This window comes from Hylobates moloch, unplaced genomic scaffold (genome assembly GCF_009828535.3).
Source record: "Hylobates moloch isolate HMO894 unplaced genomic scaffold, HMol_V3 SCAFFOLD_12, whole genome shotgun sequence".
Lineage (NCBI taxonomy): Eukaryota > Metazoa > Chordata > Mammalia > Primates > Hylobatidae > Hylobates > Hylobates moloch.
Window position 1 is genome coordinate 36613701 of NW_026652287.1, and position 18693 is coordinate 36632393.

At 51.1% G+C, this 18693-nt stretch overlaps 1 protein-coding gene across 4 annotated transcripts in view; it reads left to right on the forward strand.

Moving 5' to 3' along the window:
• The window catches only part of BCAT2 (branched chain amino acid transaminase 2), a 17157-nt gene extending 10167 nt beyond the window's left edge, over nucleotides 1-6990 (forward strand). For all 4 annotated transcript variants that reach the window (XM_032169247.2, XM_032169249.2, XM_032169248.2 and 1 more), the window contains 8 exons: nucleotides 2067-2177; nucleotides 2263-2382; nucleotides 2525-2688; nucleotides 5008-5150; nucleotides 5320-5405; nucleotides 5624-5764; nucleotides 5840-5914; nucleotides 6830-6990. In XM_032169247.2, the coding sequence (XP_032025138.1) occupies nucleotides 2067-2177; nucleotides 2263-2382; nucleotides 2525-2688; nucleotides 5008-5150; nucleotides 5320-5405; nucleotides 5624-5764; nucleotides 5840-5914; nucleotides 6830-6868 (879 nt within the window). In that variant the 3' untranslated portion in view covers nucleotides 6869-6990. The remainder of the gene's footprint in view (nucleotides 1-2066; nucleotides 2178-2262; nucleotides 2383-2524; nucleotides 2689-5007; nucleotides 5151-5319; nucleotides 5406-5623; nucleotides 5765-5839; nucleotides 5915-6829) is intronic.
• The last annotated feature ends 11703 nt before the right edge of the window (nucleotides 6991-18693 follow it).

Below are 18693 nucleotides of genomic sequence, written 5' to 3' on the forward strand. Positions count from 1 at the left end.
GACTACAGGCGCCCGCCACCACGCCCGGCTAATTTTTTGTATTTTTAGTAGAGACGGGGTTTCACTGTGGTCTCGATCTCCTGACCTCGTGATCCGCCCGCCTCGGCCTCCCAAAGTGCTGGGATTACAAGCGTGAGCCACCGCGCCCGGCTCAAACTAATTTTAATTTGTATTTTTCTCCCTAATGATTAATGAAATTGACTATCCTCTCACGAGCTTAAGGGCCACCTGTACTTCCTTTTGTGTGAACTGTCCATTTGCTAGGCTGATTTTTCTATCAGGTTAGGTTTTAAAAAATTCATCTGGGGCTGGGAAGAAGAATCAGGGTGATTGCTTGAGCTCAGGAGTTCAAGACCAGCCTGGGCAACATAGTGAGACCCTATCTGTACAAGAAATTGAAAAGAAAAAAAAAAAAGGCCAGTCGTGGTGGCTCACGCCTGTAATCCCAGCACTTTGGGAGGCCGAGGTGGGCAGATCACCTGAGGTCAGGAGTTCAAGACCAGCCTGGCCAACATGGCAAAACCCCATCTCTACCAAAAACACAAAAATTAGCCGGGCGTGGTTGTAGGCACCTGTAATCCCAGCTACCCGGGAGGCTGAGGCAAGAGAATCGCTTGAACCTGGGAGGTAGAGGTTGCAGTGACCCAAGATAGAGCCACTGCACTTCAGCCTGGGCAACAGAGTGAGACTCCATCTCAAATAAAATAAAAAATAAAATTCCCAATCCAAGATATAAAACAGTTATTTTTGTTTCCTTCTATAGCTTTTATGGTATAGTATATATATATATTTCATTTAGACTTTTAATGCATCTGGAATTTTTTCTGTGTGAGGTGTGAAATCAAGATTCAACGTAGTTTTTCTCTAGATAGATATTTGGTTATCTATTCCATTATTCAGTCTGTCTACTCATATAGCAGTGTCACTCTGTTTTAAGCATTGTAGATTTATAATCTGTTTTACTACCTGATATGGCTACTCCCCGCCCCTGCCCCCTCTTGCCCCTCATTTTTATGGTGGTTGTTTTTATCCCCCCAAAATATTGTAGCTAGTTTTGCTTGTCTTCCATTCTTCATCTATTCATTGATCTATTCATTCATCAAAAACCCACTATGGGAAAAAAAAAAAAAAAAAAAAAAAAAAAGTCTGCCGGGCCCAGTGGCTCATGCCTGTAATCCTAGCACTTTGGGAGGCCGAGGCGGGTGGATCAACTAAAAATACAAAAATTAGCTGGGCGTGGTGGTGGGCGCCTGTAATCCCAGCTACCGAGGAGGCTGAGGCACGAGAATCACTTGGACCTGAGAGGCGGAGGTTGCAATGAGCAGAGATCACGCCACTGTACTCCAGCCTGGGCGACAGAGTGAGACCCTGTCTCAAAACAAAACAAAAACACTCTGTGCCAAGCACTGCCTACCCTGGTGCACGGGACTGCAGGAGGGGCTGTCTGGTAAACGTGTCAAGGGTAATCCCTGCCTTCCAGGCTCTTCCACTGTGCAGTAGAGCAGATGCTGAACAAGCAAACTTGGAACCATGGGGCAGTGATCAGGGACAGAGTCTCCAGAAAAAAAAACTAGGTCCCAGGCTGGAGTGCAGTTGCATGATGTGGCTCACTGCAGTCTCAAACTCCCAGGCTCAAGTGATCCTCCCACTACCTTCCAAATACCTGGGACTCCAGTCACGTGCTACCACGTCTGGCTAATTTTTCATATTTTTTGATGGAGATGGGGTCTTGCTGTAATGCCTGGGCTGGTCACGAACTCCTACACTCAAGTGATCCTCCTGCCTCGGCCTCCCAAAGTGCTGGGATTACAGGTGTGAGCCACTGAGCCCGGTCATGTCCTTTGCTTTCTTGAATCTCCGTGTGTCTCTACCTGTTTGTCTCTCTGTCTATATCTGTCTCTCTTTTTCTCCATCTCTCTGACCCAGCTGCTAAATCTCCCCGGTGCTCTCCTCTTGGCTTCATCTTTCAGTTATCTGTGTCTTTGTGTATCTGTCTCTGTCTGTCTTGGTGTCTCTCATGACTGTCTGGAGAAGTCTCTGAGCCTCCCGCCCGCGTGTCCCCGCAGCTGTTTGAGGGCATGAAGGCGTTCAAAGGCGAAGACCAGCAGGTGCGCCTCTTCCGCCCCTGGCTGAACATGGACCGGATGCTGCGCTCAGCCATGCGCATGTGCCTGCCGGTGAGGGGCCCGGTCCACCAGGGTGGGGAGGAGGGCTGGGGCCGGGGCAGCAAGGGCCCCTTGACTCATTCAGAATCCCACCCAGAGTTTTGACAAGTTGGAGTTGCTGGAGTGCATCCGCCGGCTCATCGAAGTGGACAAGGACTGGGTCCCTGACGCCGCCGGCACCAGCCTCTATGTGCGGCCTGTGCTCATTGGGAACCAGGTGGGCCCAACTCCAGGGCTGGGAAACTGGGCGGCGGGGGTTGGATTCTGCAGGGCAGGGGTGGGGTCCTGGAGGCCTGGGTCTGGGGAGGGGAAGGGACTGGGGGCCTGGACTCCTGACGCTACCCCTTTACCCGTCACAGCCGTCGCTGGGTGTCAGCCAGCCCACGCACGCGCTCCTGTTCGTCATTCTCTGCCCAGTGGGCACCTACTTCCCTGGAGGCTCCGTGACCCCGGTCTCCCTCCTGGCCGACCCAGCCTTCATCCGGGCCTGGGTGGGCGGGGTCGGCAACTACAAGTTAGGGGGGTAAGTAGCACCCCTGACCCCAGAACGACTGGCACACGGGGCGTTGGAGACACAGGGACCAGCGTGTGTGCTTTCGGCCGTGCCTCTGGATGTCACACGAAGGTGACATCATCAGCACCGTGCAGGGCTCAGTGCTAAGTGACCTCCCTGGTCCCTGGAAACAAACCATGGAAGGAAGGAGGAGGGGATTATTTTCCAGATGGACAAAAAGGCACACAGATGGGAAGGCATTGGGTGGAGGTCAGTGGGGAAACCAGGACTAGTCCCTGGAAGCCTGCAGGAACGAAGCTTACACTCAGCTCATTGGCCTCTCGCCCCAGAAGCCTCCCTTGATCCCCCAGGCTGGGCTGCGCTCCCCATACCCAGCTCCCACAGTCGTTTGAGCCTCCAAAGCCCCTCACCCCCGTGTAGACTTTCTGTGTAAATCTGTCTCCCAGTGGCCTCAGCTCAGCAGGGCAGGAAGGAGACAGCTGGGTCTCCTGGGCAACCAAGGCAGAGGGTGGGCACTGGCGTGTTGGGACAGGAATGTGGCCCCAGCTGGGGGTGCATTCAGGTCCTTTCAGCCACATCCTGGGAGGTCTCCTGAGGGCCAGGCCCTGTGCTGGCAGAAGCTGGGGACACAGATGAGTCAGCCCCGAGCCCCGCTCTTCCGGGTCTCCCAGGCTGGTGGGAGCCCCAGTATTCAGAGCTGCATGTTCTCTGGGGAGGTGACCCAGGGCATTGTGAAAGGCTTCACAGAGGCCAGAGGTGGTGGCTCACGCCTGTAATCCCAGCACTTCGGGAGGCTGAGGCGGGCAGATCACGAGGTCATGAGATTGAGACCATCCTGATTACCACAGTGAAACCCCATCTCTACTAAAAATAGAAAAAAAAAAATTAGCCAGTCTTGGTGGTGGGCACCTGTAGTCCCAGCTACTCAGGAGGCTGAGGCAGGAGAATGGCGAGAACCCAGGAGACAGAGCTTGCAGTGAGCCGAGATCGCGCCACTGCACTCCAGCCTGGGCAACAGAGCGAAACTCTGTCTCAAAAAAAAAAAAAAGGTTTCACAGAAGAGACGACCCTTCAACTGGGTCTGATGGTCTGATGAGGGGGGAGGAGGGGGTTTCCTGGGTACAAAAGTCAGCAAACTGTTTCCAATCCTGGGGACCATGTGTACAGGGACAGAAGGAATAGGATCACAGATGTTCCGGTTACAAAAATAAGTCTGGGTTGTGCAAAATGCTGAAGTATTCATAGACCCAGGCAGGCCTGGAACACCGGATGGAGGCTAGGGTCTTGTCCTGGGGCACTGGGGAGCCATGGGAGGCTTGTTAGCAGCTGAGGGGAGAGGCTTTCTCTGGGAGAGAGACACAGAAAGTCATCCAGGTAGCCCAATTCACTGGGGGAGTCCAGGGAAGGTCCAGCACCCAGCCTGGAGGTCTGGAAACACCTCTTGAGGTGACAACAGAAATGGTTTTGGAGCCAGGGACGGTGGCTCACGCCTGTAATCCCAGCACTTTGCGAGGCTGAGGTGGGCGGATCACTTGAGGTCGGGAGTTTGAGACCAGCCTGGCCAACATGGTGAAACCGCATCTCTACTAAAAATATAAAAATTAAGGCCGGGAGCTGTGGCTCACTCCTGTAATCCCAGCACTTTGGGAGGCTGAGGTGGGCATATAAATACAAATATAAATATAAATATAAATAATAAATATAAATTAGCCGGACATAGTGCTGCATGCCTCAGTTACTCAGGAGACTGAGGCATGAGAATCGCTTGGACCCGAGAGGTGGAGGTTGCAGTGAGCTGAGATCGCACCACTGCACTCTAGCCCCAGCCTGGGCGACAGAGCAAGACTCTGTTTCAAAAAAAAAAAGAAATGGTTTTGAATGACAGCCGAGGATTTGGTCACTATGAAACGGGTGAGGGCGGGCTAGGTGCGGTGGCTTACGCCTGTAATCCCAGCACTTTGGGAGGCCGAGGCAGGCAGATCACCAGGTCAAGAGAAGCTGAGGCAGGAGAATCTCTTGAACCTGGGAGGCGGAGGTTGCAGTGAGCCAAGATCGCACCACAGCACTCCAACTTGGGTGACAGAGCAAGACTCCGTCTTAAAAAAAAAAAAAAGAAAGAAAAATGGGAAGAGACAGGAGAGAGGGGACATAACCACTTAGGGTCCTGATGCCAAATGAAAAGTCAGGGATTTTGCCTCAGGGGAACTGGGGAGCCCTGGGAGAGCTGTGAGCAGGGAGACGGGAGAGAGCAGGATGAGCCTCCTCTGGGGCTGGGTTGGGGAAGGATGGGGCTCCCTTGCCACACCCAATCAGGCTGCCCTCCACCAGGAATTATGGGCCCACCGTGTTAGTGCAACAGGAGGCACTCAAGCAGGGCTGTGAACAGGTCCTCTGGCTGTATGGGCCCGACCACCAGCTCACCGAGGTGGGAACCATGAACATCTTTGTCTACTGGACCCACGAAGATGGGGGTAAGCCCACCCATGACCCAGCCCGAACCCTGGTGGAAGTGGATGGCACCATCATTCCTGGCAGGTTACAGGCCCCAGGGATTCTGGGATGGGGGAAGGACGTGGCTCCTACGACGGGGGGTGCTAGGGGGTGAGAGGTCACATCTTCCACCCCTTACACCTGCCCTAGTGCTGGAGCTGGTGACGCCCCCGCTGAATGGTGTCATCCTGCCTGGAGTGGTCAGACAGAGTCTACTGGACCTGGCTCAGACCTGGGTGAGGACATGGCATCTTCTGGTGATGGGCACCATGTGCCAGGGGCCAGGGCATCAGAGGGCTGGGACTGGGGCACACTGGCATGTCTCTGCCCCTTCTCCTGGGTCTGTCTCTCCCGTTGGGCCTCTGTCTCTCTCACTATCCTCAAGGAGGGAGAGGTGGAGGTCTGCAGCAGGGCAACCCTCTGGGGACACGTGTCTCTGCCAACTGCCCTGCAGGGTGAGTTCCGGGTGGCAGAGCGCACGATCACCATGAAGCAGTTGCTGCGGGCCCTGGAGGAGGGCCGTGTGCGGGAAGTCTTTGGCTCGGGCACTGCTTGCCAGGTCTGCCCAGTGCACCGAATCCTATACAAAGACAGGGTGAGGCGGGGCTGCCATTGTGGGTGGGAGGGAAGGAGGGGAGGAGCTCGGTCCTCACCGCACCTTCTGTCCCAGAACCTCCACATTCCCACCATGGAAAATGGGCCTGAGCTGATCCTCCGCTTCCAGAAGGAGCTGAAGGAGATCCAGGTGAGCTGCAGGGAGCCGGGGAATGGGCTGGGAGCTTGTTCCCTGGAGAAGCTGGTGTCCCATGAGCCCCTGGACTAAGAGCCAGCCTACTTCAGTAGTACCAGGAACAGATAATGGCCTTTCTTATTGAGGCCCTGGAGAGCGGGCTTTCTGTGCTGCTCTGTGCCCTGGAAAACCCCTTGGGGCTAAATCACCCTTTCCTGTGAGCTCCCGGAGCCCTGGATATGTCTTTGGCTTTGGAAACCCCCTCCTGTGATCCTCTGTGGCTCCTGGGTGCCCTGGTGGGAGAAACTCCCTCCCTGTGATCCTCTGCTGCCCGTAGGTGCCCTGGTGGGAGAAAGGCCCTTTCCATGAATCTCTGAGACCTTAGCCAGCCCTCTGGCCATCTCAGAGGTTGGCCTCCCAAGATTCCCTGGAGCCCTGGGCTATCCCTTTGGCCGGAGAAAGCTTCTTCCCATGAGCCTCTGGACCTTGGCCCCTCTCTGGCACCAGACTGTTTAATCCCAGAAATCTCTGGGGCATTCCCGTCTTCTGGGCCAAGATGTCTTTCCCAAGAATCTCTGGGCTCCTTTCCCAGACCTAGAGCTACATTTCTGTAAACTTTTGTGCATCAGGACCTAGAACTATACATCCTCTGACTATCTGGGCTTTCTGAGCTGAAAGTGACTTTTTCCAAGAGCCTTAGAGGCCTGGCCATAATTCCTATCTTCAAAACTGCCTCTCCCGGAAGCCTCTGCGCCGCCTTAGCCTTGGTTCCCAGTTCCCATCATTGTTGGGGGCCTTCTAGGAAGTGGACTACATTTCCCGTGAGCCGCTGGGGCACAGCTCCGTAGGCACTGGGCCTGGAACACCCCAGGGCCTACTGGGAGTTGTAGTGCAGCTTCCACCTCGGGCACTGCCTCCGTTGTTCCGCAGTACGGAATCAGAGCCCACGAGTGGATGTTCCCGGTGTGAAGCTGCAGGCTGTGCTCCAGATCCACAGACCCGTAGCATCTTGTCACGCCAGCACTCGCCTCTCTACCAATGACTCAACCTGAAGTGCAATACGAAATAAAAGGCCCGCGGGCGGTGTCTGGGTCTCTGGCGCCCCCATGTGGTTGCGACACTCCCAAAGCCGTAAGGGCCGACCCAGGCATCTTGGCCCCCAGCCCTTCGTCTCGGGTTCAGGTCCGCCCATTGCTCCTCGTCGTGAGGTCAAGGATACACCTTGGCCCCGATTCCGGATCTCCCCATTCTCAGGCCAGACCCCTGGTGTTGCCGTTGATTTTTTTTTTTTTTCTCTTTGCTGCAATTTTGAAATAAAATGCCAAAGAACACGCATTGTCGGGCTTCTTCAGTGGCGCGACTCTGGGGCTTTAACACAGGAATCCTGCTTCCTCAGCCCATTTTATTCTGAAGGACCCAGTCATCCGAGCCCCCAGTGTTCTGACGGTTTCTCCAACCTGGGGGAGCATTTCATGTCTCTGACACTGAACTTACTCTCTGCCCCCCACCAACCAGCTCCTCCCCTACTTTCCCATCACCCAGTCACTAGGCCAGCCCCCTAGGTGCTGCATCCTTTCCTCTCGAAGCCCACCAGGCCCCGATCCCTGTTCCTCCTGCCCCCTGACTCTGCTGTCCGTTCCCCCGCCTCTTTGTCCCCTAGGCCCTGGCCTCAGCTCAGCTGTTGTCTTCTACTGGCACCCTTGTTCCAGCCTGCAGTCCGCTACCTGGCCCAAGGGGTCTTTCTACACCCAGACGTGGCCCAGTGCCCGCAGCCAGGACTGTAGTCACGGGACCCTAATGGGTGTGGAGTGAGGCACGATACTCTCACCTGCTGGAGGGATTAAACGTGGAAGAGTTTAGACTGGGTGTGGTGACTCACGCCTGCAATTCCAGCACTGTGGGAGGCTGAGGTGGGAGGATTGCTTGAGACCAGGCTGAGCAACAGTGAGATCCCATCTGTACAGAAAATACAAAAAAATTAACCAGGCGAGGTGGCATGTGAGTGTAGTCCCAGCTACTCCAGAGGCTGAGGTGGGAGGATCGCCTGAGCCCGGGAGGTCGAGGCTGCAGTGAGCTGTGATTGTGCCACCACACTCCAGCCTGGGTGACAGAGCAAGACTGTCTTGAAAAAAAGACCGGGCACTGTGGCTCATGCCTGTAACCCCAGCACTTTGGGAGGCCAAGGTGGGCGGATCACCTGAAGTCAGGAGTTCAAGAACAGCCTGGCCAACATGGTGAAACCCCATCTCTACTAAAAATACAAAAAAAAAAAAACAGCTGGACGTGGTGGAGAGTGCCTATAATCCCATCTACTTGAGAGGCTGAGGCAGGAGAATCGCTTGAACCTAGGAGGCAGAGATTGCAGTGAGCAGAGATCGTGCCACTGCACTCCAGCCTCGGCGACAGAGCGAGACTCCGTCTAAAAAAAAAACCAACCAAACACCGCATGTTCTCATTTATAAATGGGAGCTGAACTATGAGAACACAAGGACATGGTGAGGGGAACAACGTACACTGGGGCCTGTTGCAGGGCAGCGGGGAGGGAGAGCATCAGGATAAATAGCTAATGGATGCAGGGCTTAATACCAGGTGATGGGTTGACAGGTGCAGCAAACCACCATGGCACACGTTTACCTATGTAACAAACCTGCATGTCCTGCACATGTACCCCAGAACTTAAAATAAAATTAAGGCTGGGTGTGGTGGCTCACGCCTGTAATCCTAGCACTTTGGGAGGCCAAGGCAGGCTCGTTACTTGAGGTCAGGAGTTCCAGACCAGCTTGGCCAACATGGGGAAACACTGTCTCTACTAAAAATACAAAAAATAGACTGGGTGAGGTGGCTCATGCCTGTAATCCCAGCACTTTGGGAAGCTGAGGTCAGGAGTTCGAGACCAGCCTAGCCAACATGGTGAAACCCCATCTCTACTAAAAATACAAAAATTATCTGGGCGTGGTGGTGGGTGCCTGTAATCCCAGCTACTCGGGAGGCTGAGACAGGAGTCGCTTGAATCCAGGAGGTGGAGGTTGCAGTGAGCCGAGATCACGCCATTGCACTCCAGCCTGGGCAACAAGAGCAAGACTCTGTCTCTAAATAAATACATAAATAAAATAAAAATACAGAAAATAGCCAGGCATCATGGTGCATGCCTGTAATCCTAGCTATTTGGAAGGCTGAGGCGGGAGAATCACTTGAACCCGGGAGGCAGAGGTTGTAATGAGCTGAGACTGTGCTACTGCATTCCAGCCTATGTGACAGAGCAAGACTCTGTCTCAAAAAGAAGATAAAAATAATAAAATTAAAAAAGAATTCACAAGTGCCACCTCTACGTATATATATACACATGTGTATCTATAGGCTGGAGTACAGTGACACAATCAGTGTACTGCAGTAATCACTGCAGCCTCGACCTCCCAGACTCAGACGATTCTCTCACCTCAGTCTCCCAAGCAGCTGGAATCACAGGCATGTGCCACTATGCCTGCCTAATTTTTAACTTTTTTTTTGTACAGACAGGGTCTTAATATAATGCCCAGGCTGGTCTCAAACTCCTGCACTCAAGCGATCTGCCCATCTTATCCTCCCAAAGTGCTGGGATTACAGTCATGAGCCACTGTACCAGGCCTAATTTTATTATTTTTTATTTTTTGTAGAGACAAGTTCCCACTAGGCTGATCTCAAACGATCCTTCCACCTTGGTCTCCCGTGTTGAGATTACAGGCACAAGCCACCACCCCCAGCCTAAGATACTGTCATCAATGATTTTTTTTCTTTTTTCTTTTCTAGACCAGGTACAATGTAATCAATTATTATTATTATTATTATTATTATTATTATTAAGACCGAGTCTTGCTCTGTCGCCAGGCTGGAGTGCAGAGGCATGATCTTGGCTCACTGCAACCTCTGCCTCCTGGGTTCAAGTGATTGTCCTATCTCAGCCTCCCGAGTAGCTGGGACTACAGGTGTGCGTTACCACACCCAGCTAATTTTTTTTTTTTTTTTTGTATTTTTAGTAGAGAAGGGGTTTTACCGTGTTGGCCAGGATGGTCTCTATCGCTTGACCTCGCGATCCACCCGCCTCGGCCTCCCAAAGTGCTGGGATTACAGGCATGAGCCACCGTGCCCGGCCATCAATTTATTATTATTATTATTATTGAGATGGAGTCTCACTCTGTCACCCAGGCCAGAGTGCAGTGGCGCAATCTCAGTTCACTGCAATCTCTGCCTTTGCCTCAGCCTCCGTAGTGGTTTGGTGCCTGCCACAAGCCAGTAATTTTTTTTTTTTTTTTTTGAGTGAGTCTCGTCTGTCCCTGTTTGTATTTTTAGTAGAGATGGGGGTTTCACTGTGTTAGCCAGGATGGTCTCGAACTCCTGACCTCGTGATCCACCCACCTTGGCCTCCCAAAATGCTGGGATTACAGGCGTGAGTCACCGTGCTCAGCCTCAGTGATTTTTGAGAATGTGAAGGGGTCTTGGGACCAAAGGGTTCAAGAACTGCTGTCCATGAGTAGTGGTGGGCACACAGCAAGTAGGTGTGAGTGTTGGTGCTGCAGCTCACTTTAGAAAATAACTTTGTGTTGGTGCCTCATGCCTATAATCCCAGCATTCTGGGAGGCCAAGGCAGGAGGATTACTTGAGCCCAGGAGTTCGAGACCACCCTGGGCAACATAGTGAGACCCCCCCACCTTCTACAAAAAATAAAAAAATTAGCTGCGTGTGGTGGCGTGTGCCTGTGGTCCCAGCTATTCGGTAGGCTGAGATAGGAGGATGGGTTTAGGCCAAGAGTTCCAGGCTGCAGTGAGCTGTGTTCATGCCACTGCACTCCAGCCTGGGTAACAGAGCAAGACCCTGTCTAAAAAAAAAAAAAAAAAAGAAAAAAGAAAAAGAGTCCAATTCTGTGAGAAAATGAATATCTGCAAAGATTAATTTTTTTTTTTTTTTTTTTTTCTGAGATGGAGTCTCGCTCTGTAGCCCAGGCTGGAGTGCAGTGGCGCGATCATGGCTCACTGCAAGCTCCGCCTCCCGGGTTCATGCTGTTCTCCTGCCTCAGCCTCCCCAGTAGCTAGGACTATAGGCGCCCGCCACGACGCCCGCCTAATTTTTTGTATTTTTAGTAGAGACGGGGTTTCACCATGTTAGCCAGGATGGTCTCGATCTCCTGACCTTGTGATCCTCCCACCCAGGCCTCTTAAAGTGCTGGGATTACAGGCGTGAGCCACCGTGCCCGGCCAGATTAAATCTTTAATTATAATTTAATTATATAAGACTTAGGGTACTATAGGCCTTCATAGCTTTAGAAAACTTTTTTCAAAATATTTAAAGACATTTTCATGCTTAAGGATGTCTTCATTTTAAAATAACAAACAGGGTTGGGCGCCGTGGCTCACGCCAGTAATCCCAGCATTTTGGGAGGCCGAGGCGGGTGGATCACCTGAGGCCAGGAGTTTGAGACCAGCCTGGCGAACATGGCGAGACCCCTGTATCTACTAAAAATAGAAAAATTAGCCGCGTGTGGTGGTGGCACCTGTAATCTCAGCTACTCTGGAGGCTGAGGCAGGAGAATTGCTTGAACCTGGGAGGTGAAGGCTGCATGGAGCCAAGATCACAACATTGCACTCCAGCCTCGGCAACAGAACAATACTCTGTCTCGAGAAAAATAAATAAGTGTGTGTGTGTGTGTGTGTGTGTGTGTGTGTGTGTGTGTGTGTCCAAGATTAGGACACAGAGAATCACACAGAGGCATGATGGGGCCTAAAAACTGTTGTTTTTTTTTTTTTTCGAGACGGAGTCTCTCTCTGTCGCCCAGGCTGGAGTGCAATGGCGTGATCTCGGCTCACTGCAACCTCCGCCTCCCAGGTTCAAGCAATTCTCCTGCTTCAGACTCCCGAGTAGCTGGGACTACAGGTGTGAACCACCACACCTGGCTAATTTTTGTATTTTTAGTAGAGACAGGGTTTCACTATGTTGGCCAGGCTGGTCTTGAAGTCCTGACCTCAGGTCATCCTCCCGCCTCAGCCTCCTAAAATGCTGAGATTAAGGCATGAGCCACTGCACCCGTCCGTTAAACTGTTTTATAAGCTGTGTGTGTGTGTGTGTGTGTGTGTGTGTAAGACAGTCTTTCTCTGTCACTTAAAAAAAAAAACCTGGTAAATAGCGGGCCCTACCTTTCCTACCGAAAAATAAATAAATAAAAATAAAAATAATAAATCCAGGTAAATAAATCTCAGCTGTAATAACCCAGCCACAGCATGCTGTGCTTCAGGCAACACTGTGATGTGCCTGCAGCACCATCTGGTGGTCAGTGTTGAGTATAACGCCAAAGGCCAAAAGAGGAGAGGGCCGGGCGCAGTGGCTCACACCTGTGATCCCGGCACTTTCCGAGGCCGAGGCGGGAAGATCACTGGAAGTCAGGAGTTTGAGACCAGCCTGGCCAACACAGTGAAACCAGCGTGGCAGGAGAATCCCTTGAACCCGGGAGGCGGAGGTTGCAATGAGCTAAGATTGAGCCACTGCACTCCAGCCTGGGTGACAGAGTGACACTGAGTCTCAAAATAAATAAATAAGTAAACTAAAAATAAAAAATGGAAAAATAAGGAAAGAGGCAATTTACAGAGTGAGTCTCCAAATACAATTTCATCAGTTAGCAATGTGTAAAAATTAAAGTAGAGGTTCCTCTTCAAAGAAACTTTCCTCCCCGTCTAATTAGGAATAAATAGTAACTTCTCTTAGAAGCAAAATGTATTCAAAGACCTGTGCTAACATTCTTAAATATCTGCTAGCCGTAATAAATCAATGTACTTTATGTTCTTAGCTCCCACAATTTAGCCTAAATGTTTGCCCTGGCATGCTTATACTGGTCCAAGCAAGCATTAGGTCATAGCCTGTTCCTCTTCCTTATTTAAAGGTGTTTTCACCTTTCTCAGCATTCCACAAGTTACTTCCCCCTTCCTTTGTTCTCCTCTGCCTTTGCCTCTTTTAAAAAGTTCCAAGTTGGCCGGGCGCGGTGGCTCACGCTTGTAATCCCAGCACTTTGGGAGGCCGAGGCGGGCGGATCACGAGGTCAGGAGATCGAGACCACAGTGAAACCCCGTCTCTACTAAAAATACAAAAAATTAGCCGGGCGTGGTGGCGGGCGCCTGTAGTCCCAGCTACTCGGAGAGGCTGAGGCAGGAGAATGGCGTGAACCCGGGAGGCGGAGCTTGCAGTGAGCCGAGATTGCGCCACTGCACTCCAGCCTGGGCGACAGAGCGAGACTCCGTCTCAAAAAAAAAAAAAAAAAAAAAAAAAAAGTTCCAAGTTGCTAGCCAATCGGGACAAATACAGAATGTGAAGTCCCGTTCCAGCCAATGGAAACCGGACACAGCAGTAGGGTGGATGCGTGACGTTATAAATGACCCTGTCTCCTTTGTTGGGTGTACTCTCATGGCAAAACTGCTGGCAAGTGTACTTTTTCTGCAGAAAGTAAAAATGGCCTTGCTGGCAGGGCTTGGTGGCTCATGCCTGTAATCCCAGCACTTTGGGAGGCCGAGGTGGGCAGATCACCTGAGGTCAGGAGTTTGAGACCAGCCTGCCCAAAATGGAGAAACCCCGTCTCTACTAAAAATACAACATTAGCCGGGCGTGGTGGTGCATGCCTGTAATCCCAGCTACTCGGGAGGCTGAGACAGGAGAATTGCTTGAACCTCGGAGGCCGAGGGTGCAGTGAGCCGAGATTGTGCCATTGCACTCCAGCCTGGGCAACAAGAGTGAAACTCCGTCTCAAAAAAAAAAAAAAAAAAAGGCCTTGCTGAGGAAATTAAATTTATGTTCAAGCGCTATTTCTTTATGGCACCAGGGAACAAGCATTTCTAACAAATGTGTGAGTGGTTAAAACCATTTTTATGGCGTTATACAAGTTTACAAACATCTCAAGGGATGAGTGTTTGGAAAGACTCCCCTGAGGCATTGTAACACTGGCTGGCTGATCATGGTGGCTCAAGCTTGTAATCCCAGCACTTTGGGAGGCCGAGGCAGGTGGATCACCTGAGGTCAGGAGTTGGAGACCAGCCTGGCCAACACGGTGAAATCCTGTCTGTACTAAAAGTACAAAAATTAGCCCGGTGTGGTGGTGGGCAGTAATCCCAGGTACTCAGGAGGCTGAGGCAGGAGAATCACTTGAACCCGGGAGGCAGAGGTTGCAGTGAGCCGAGATCGCACCACTGCACTCTAGCCTGGGTGACAGAGAGAGACTGTCTCAAAAAAAAAAAATAATAATAATCTGGCCAGGTGCAGTGGCTCATGCCTGTAATCCCAGCACTTTGGGGATGCTGAGGTGGCAGGATTGCTTAAGCCTAGGAATTCGAGACCGGCCTGGCCAATATAGCAAGACCCTGTCTCTAAAAAAACAAACAAAAAAAACAATTATCGATATGATCCAGTAATTCCACTCCTAGGTATATACCTGAAATAATTAAAAACAAAAATAGGTATTGAAACAAAACTTTGTACATGAAAGTACATAGTAGTATCATTTATAATAGCCCAAATGTGGAACCAACTCAAATGTCCACCGCAGATGAATGGTAAAATAAAATGTTGTGGCTGGGTGCGGTGGCTCATGCCTGTAATCTCAGCACTTTGGGAGGCCGAGGTGGGCAACTCACCTGAAATTGGGAGTTCGAGACCAGCCTGGCCAACATGGAGAAACCCCGTCTCTACCAAAAATACAAAAATCAGCCAGGCATGATGGCACGCACCTGTAATCCCAGGTGCTCAGGAGGCTGAGGCAGGAGAATCACTTGAACCCGGGAGGCAGAGGTTGCAGTGAGCTGAGATCGCGCCATTGCACTCCAGCCTAGGCAACAAGAGCAAAACTTCGTCTCAAAAAAAAAAAAAAAAAAATGTATATCGAGACAGAGTGCAAATTAGAGATTGCCAGGAGAGGAAGGAACAGGGAGTGACTGCTTAGTGGCCATGAGGTTTCCCTTTGGGATGATGAAAATCTCTCAACATTTCATCATGTGGGTCACACAACTTTGTGAATGTACTAATTGCCAATTACTTTACTCTTTAAAATGGTAAATTATATGTTATTTGCATTTTACCACACTCGGAAAAGGAAATATCAGCTTATAAAATGTGCAGAATGCTTGGCCGGGCGCTGTGGCTCACGCCTGTAATCCCAGCACTTTGGGAGGCCGAGGCGGGCGGATCACAAGGTCAGGAGTTCGAGAGCAGCCTAGTCAATATGGTGAAACCCGGTCTTTACTAAAAATACAAAAATTAGCCGGGCGTGGTGGCAGGTGCCTGTAGTCCCAGCTACTTGGGAGGCTGAGGCAGGAGAATCGCTTGAACCTGGGAGGAGTATGTTGCAGTGAACTGAGATCCCACTACTGCACTCCAGCCTGGGCAACAGAGTGAGACTCCGTGTCAAACAAACAAACAAACAAAAAAACGTGCAGAATGCTAAAGACTAAGCAAATAAGTAATAGCTACTGTGTCCAGACGCTTCCTCTAAGCCCGCTAGAAGGCACTGCCCTACAGTATTTCTCTTACTTCCACTTGTGCAGATAAGAACACTGAAATTCAGAAGTCGCCTGCCCCTGGTTACTCCAGTAGTAAGAGGTGGGGGAACTCAGGCTCTCTCTCTTCAGTGCCCACATCCTGAACCACTGCTCATGTTATATGCCCATATTTTGCATGTAAATTCAAAAGATTTAGGCATCAGGCCCCGATCCATTAACTCCTGGTTACCAGTCCCTGTTCTAGCCCACCCCTCAGGAGGAGGCAGCTGGAGTATCTGAGGTCAGTCACACGTGCAGTCTGCCATGCCTACGTGACCAATACTTGTTTAAACTTTTGTCCCCTGAGCTGGGCATGGTGCCTCACAAATGTAATCCCAGCACTTTGGGAGGCTGAGGCGGGCAGATTCCTTGAGGCCAGGAGATCGGGACTAGCCTGGGCAACATGGCAAAACCCCGTCTCTACTAAAAATACAAAAATTAGGCCGGGCGTGGTGGCTCACGCCTGTAATCCTAGAACTTTGGGAGGCCGAGGCCGGCAGATCACAAGGTCCAAGAGTTTGAGAACAGCCTGGGCAACATGGTGAAACCCCGTCTGTACTAAAAATACAAAAAGTAGCCCGGTGTGGTGGCGGGTGCCTATAATCCCAGCTACCCGGGAGGCTGAGGCAGGAGAGATTGCTTGAACCCAGGAGGCAGAGGTTGCAGTGAGCCGAGACCGCGCCATTGCTCTCCAGCCTGGGCGACAGAGTGAGACTCCGTCTCAAAAAAACAAAAACCAAAAACCAAAAATTAGCCAGGCGTAGTGGTGGGCGCCTGTAGTCCCAGCTACTTGGGAGGCTGAAGCAGGAGAATCACTTGAACCCAGGAGGCAGAAGCTGCAATGAGCCAAGATCACGCCCGGGAGGCTGAGGTGGGAGGATCGCTTGAGTCTAGGAGTTCCAGGTTGCAGTGAGCAGAGATCGCGCCACTGCCCTCCATCCTGGGCGACAGAGTCAGACTTTGTTTCAAATAAATAAATAAATAAATAAATAAATAAATAAATAAATAAATAAATAAGGTGAGGGGGGTATTTCTGGAATGACGTGGAAGCTCGGATTCTTTTTTCCAGAAGCCTCAGTTCAGAGTCTTTTCCAAGGGCCGTTTGCTGAGTTTGAAGATAGAGCACTAAGAGCACCCAATAGGAATGACTGAAAGCCCATGACGTCACTAGTGGCTAGGCAACAGCTCCAGAGCGCCCCTCGCTGACCTGCTCCGGGAAGTGACCTCCGGTTCGCGTCACATGCCAGCTCCTGGCCTGCGTCACAGACCAGGATACACACCCAAATCCCAGGGGCCAGGAAATATGTTCCCCGTGAAACCAAATTTAGCAAAGGAAATAATGCAACAACATTTAAACTCACTAAAGGCTCCCTGGCCGGGCGCGGTGGCTCACGCCTGTAATCCCAGCACTTTGGGAGGCCGAGGCGGGAGGATCACAAGGTCAGGAGATTGAGACCATCCTGGCTAACACGGTGAAAGCCCTTCTCTACTAAAAATACAAAAAATTAGCCGGGCGTGGTGGTGGGCGCCTGGAGTCCCCGCTACTTGGGAGGCGGGAGGCTGAGGCAGGAGAATGGCGTGAACCCGAGAGGCGGAGCTTGCAGTGAGCCAAGATCGCGCCATTGCACTCCAGCCTGGGCGACAGAGAGAGATCTGTCTAAAAAAAATAATAATAATTGTGTTTCCCTTCCATGGATCTTATCTAGAAAAAACCACCCGTTTTTCTCAGGCTCACACTCAACACTTCTGTGACCAGGTTCGTGGGGTTTTTCCCACGCTGACAAATTCTCCTACCCAAGCTGGGTGTCCCACAATTCAGTCCAATTCTGACATTATCTACCTGGAGATAGCATCGGATCCCACAGGTGAAAGGCTCAGTCCCACGAGGCTGCCCCTTGGGAGATGCCAATCACAAGTCCACGTGGTCTCACCCGAGCTTCTGACTGATTGGCTAGGAATGGGGGTTCCCATGACTCCCTCCTTAGGCTCAGAAATTTGCTACAATGCCTCACAGAACTAATGAAAACACATTTATCAGTTTATCATATAATAAAATAAAACCTGTCAGATAAAGAGGTGCAAAGGGCAACATCTGAACGCCTCCCGAGCACGGGAGCACAGGATGGGATTGGGGGAGCTTCCAGGTTGGGCGTCTCCATGGAGTTGGGGTGCTTCCCCACCTGGAACTGTGGGCAGAAAGCCACCCAGGTGCTGAGGCAAGAGATTGAAGGCACATACTGTTTCAATATAATAAAGAAAATACTTAGAATATGAAAAGTTATACTAGCAATAGGATATAGAGATGATTATATATGGATATTATCAATTATTAGTTTTAGTATTAATCTGTTTTATTATTATAACTGAGGAAAAACCAGGCGATGCAGAGTCAGGAGCTGAAGGGACATGGTGAGAAGTGACCAGAAGACAAGGGTGAAAGTCCTCTGTCACCTCCAGATAAGGGCTTAAGGACACCTTGGTCTAGTGGTAGCACCAGTGCCTGGGAAGGCACCCATTACTTAGCAGACCTTGGTCTAATGGTAGCACCAATGCCTGGGAAGGCACCTGTTACTTAGCAGACCTCAGTCTTGCGGTAGCGCCAGCGCCTGGGAAGGCACCCATTATTTAGCAGACCTCGGTCTTGCGGTAGCGCCAGTGCCTGGGAAGGCACCCATTACTTAGCAGACCCAGAAAGGGAGTTTCCCCTTCCTTGGGGGAGTTAGAGAACACTCTGCTCCACCAGCCTCTTGTGGGAGGCGGGACATTAGCCAGGCCTGCCCGCAGTCATCCGGAGCCTTCAACCTCTCCCTGTGGTGCTGTGCTTCAGTGGTCACACTCCTTGTCCACTTTTATGTTCCGCCTGTACACCTGGTTCCTCTTTTAAGTTCCTAGAAGATAGCAGTAGCAGAAATAGTGAAAGTATTAAAGTCTTTGATCTCTCTGATAAGTGCGTAGAAAAAACACTGACATATGCTGTCCTCCCTCTCTGCTTTGGCTACCACAAAGGGAAAGGCCACCTGTCCTGTGAACACATGACTTGCTTGACGTTATCAATCATTTGAGATGACTCACACTCCTTACCCTACCCTGTTGTCTTGTATACAATAAATAGCAGCGCATCCAGGCATTCGAGGCCACTAATGGGCTCCACGCACTTGTGGTAGTGGCCCCCTGGGCCCAGCTGTCTTTCATACTCTCTCTTAGTCTCGTGTCTGTCTTTCTACAATCTCTCATCTCCACACACGAAGAGAA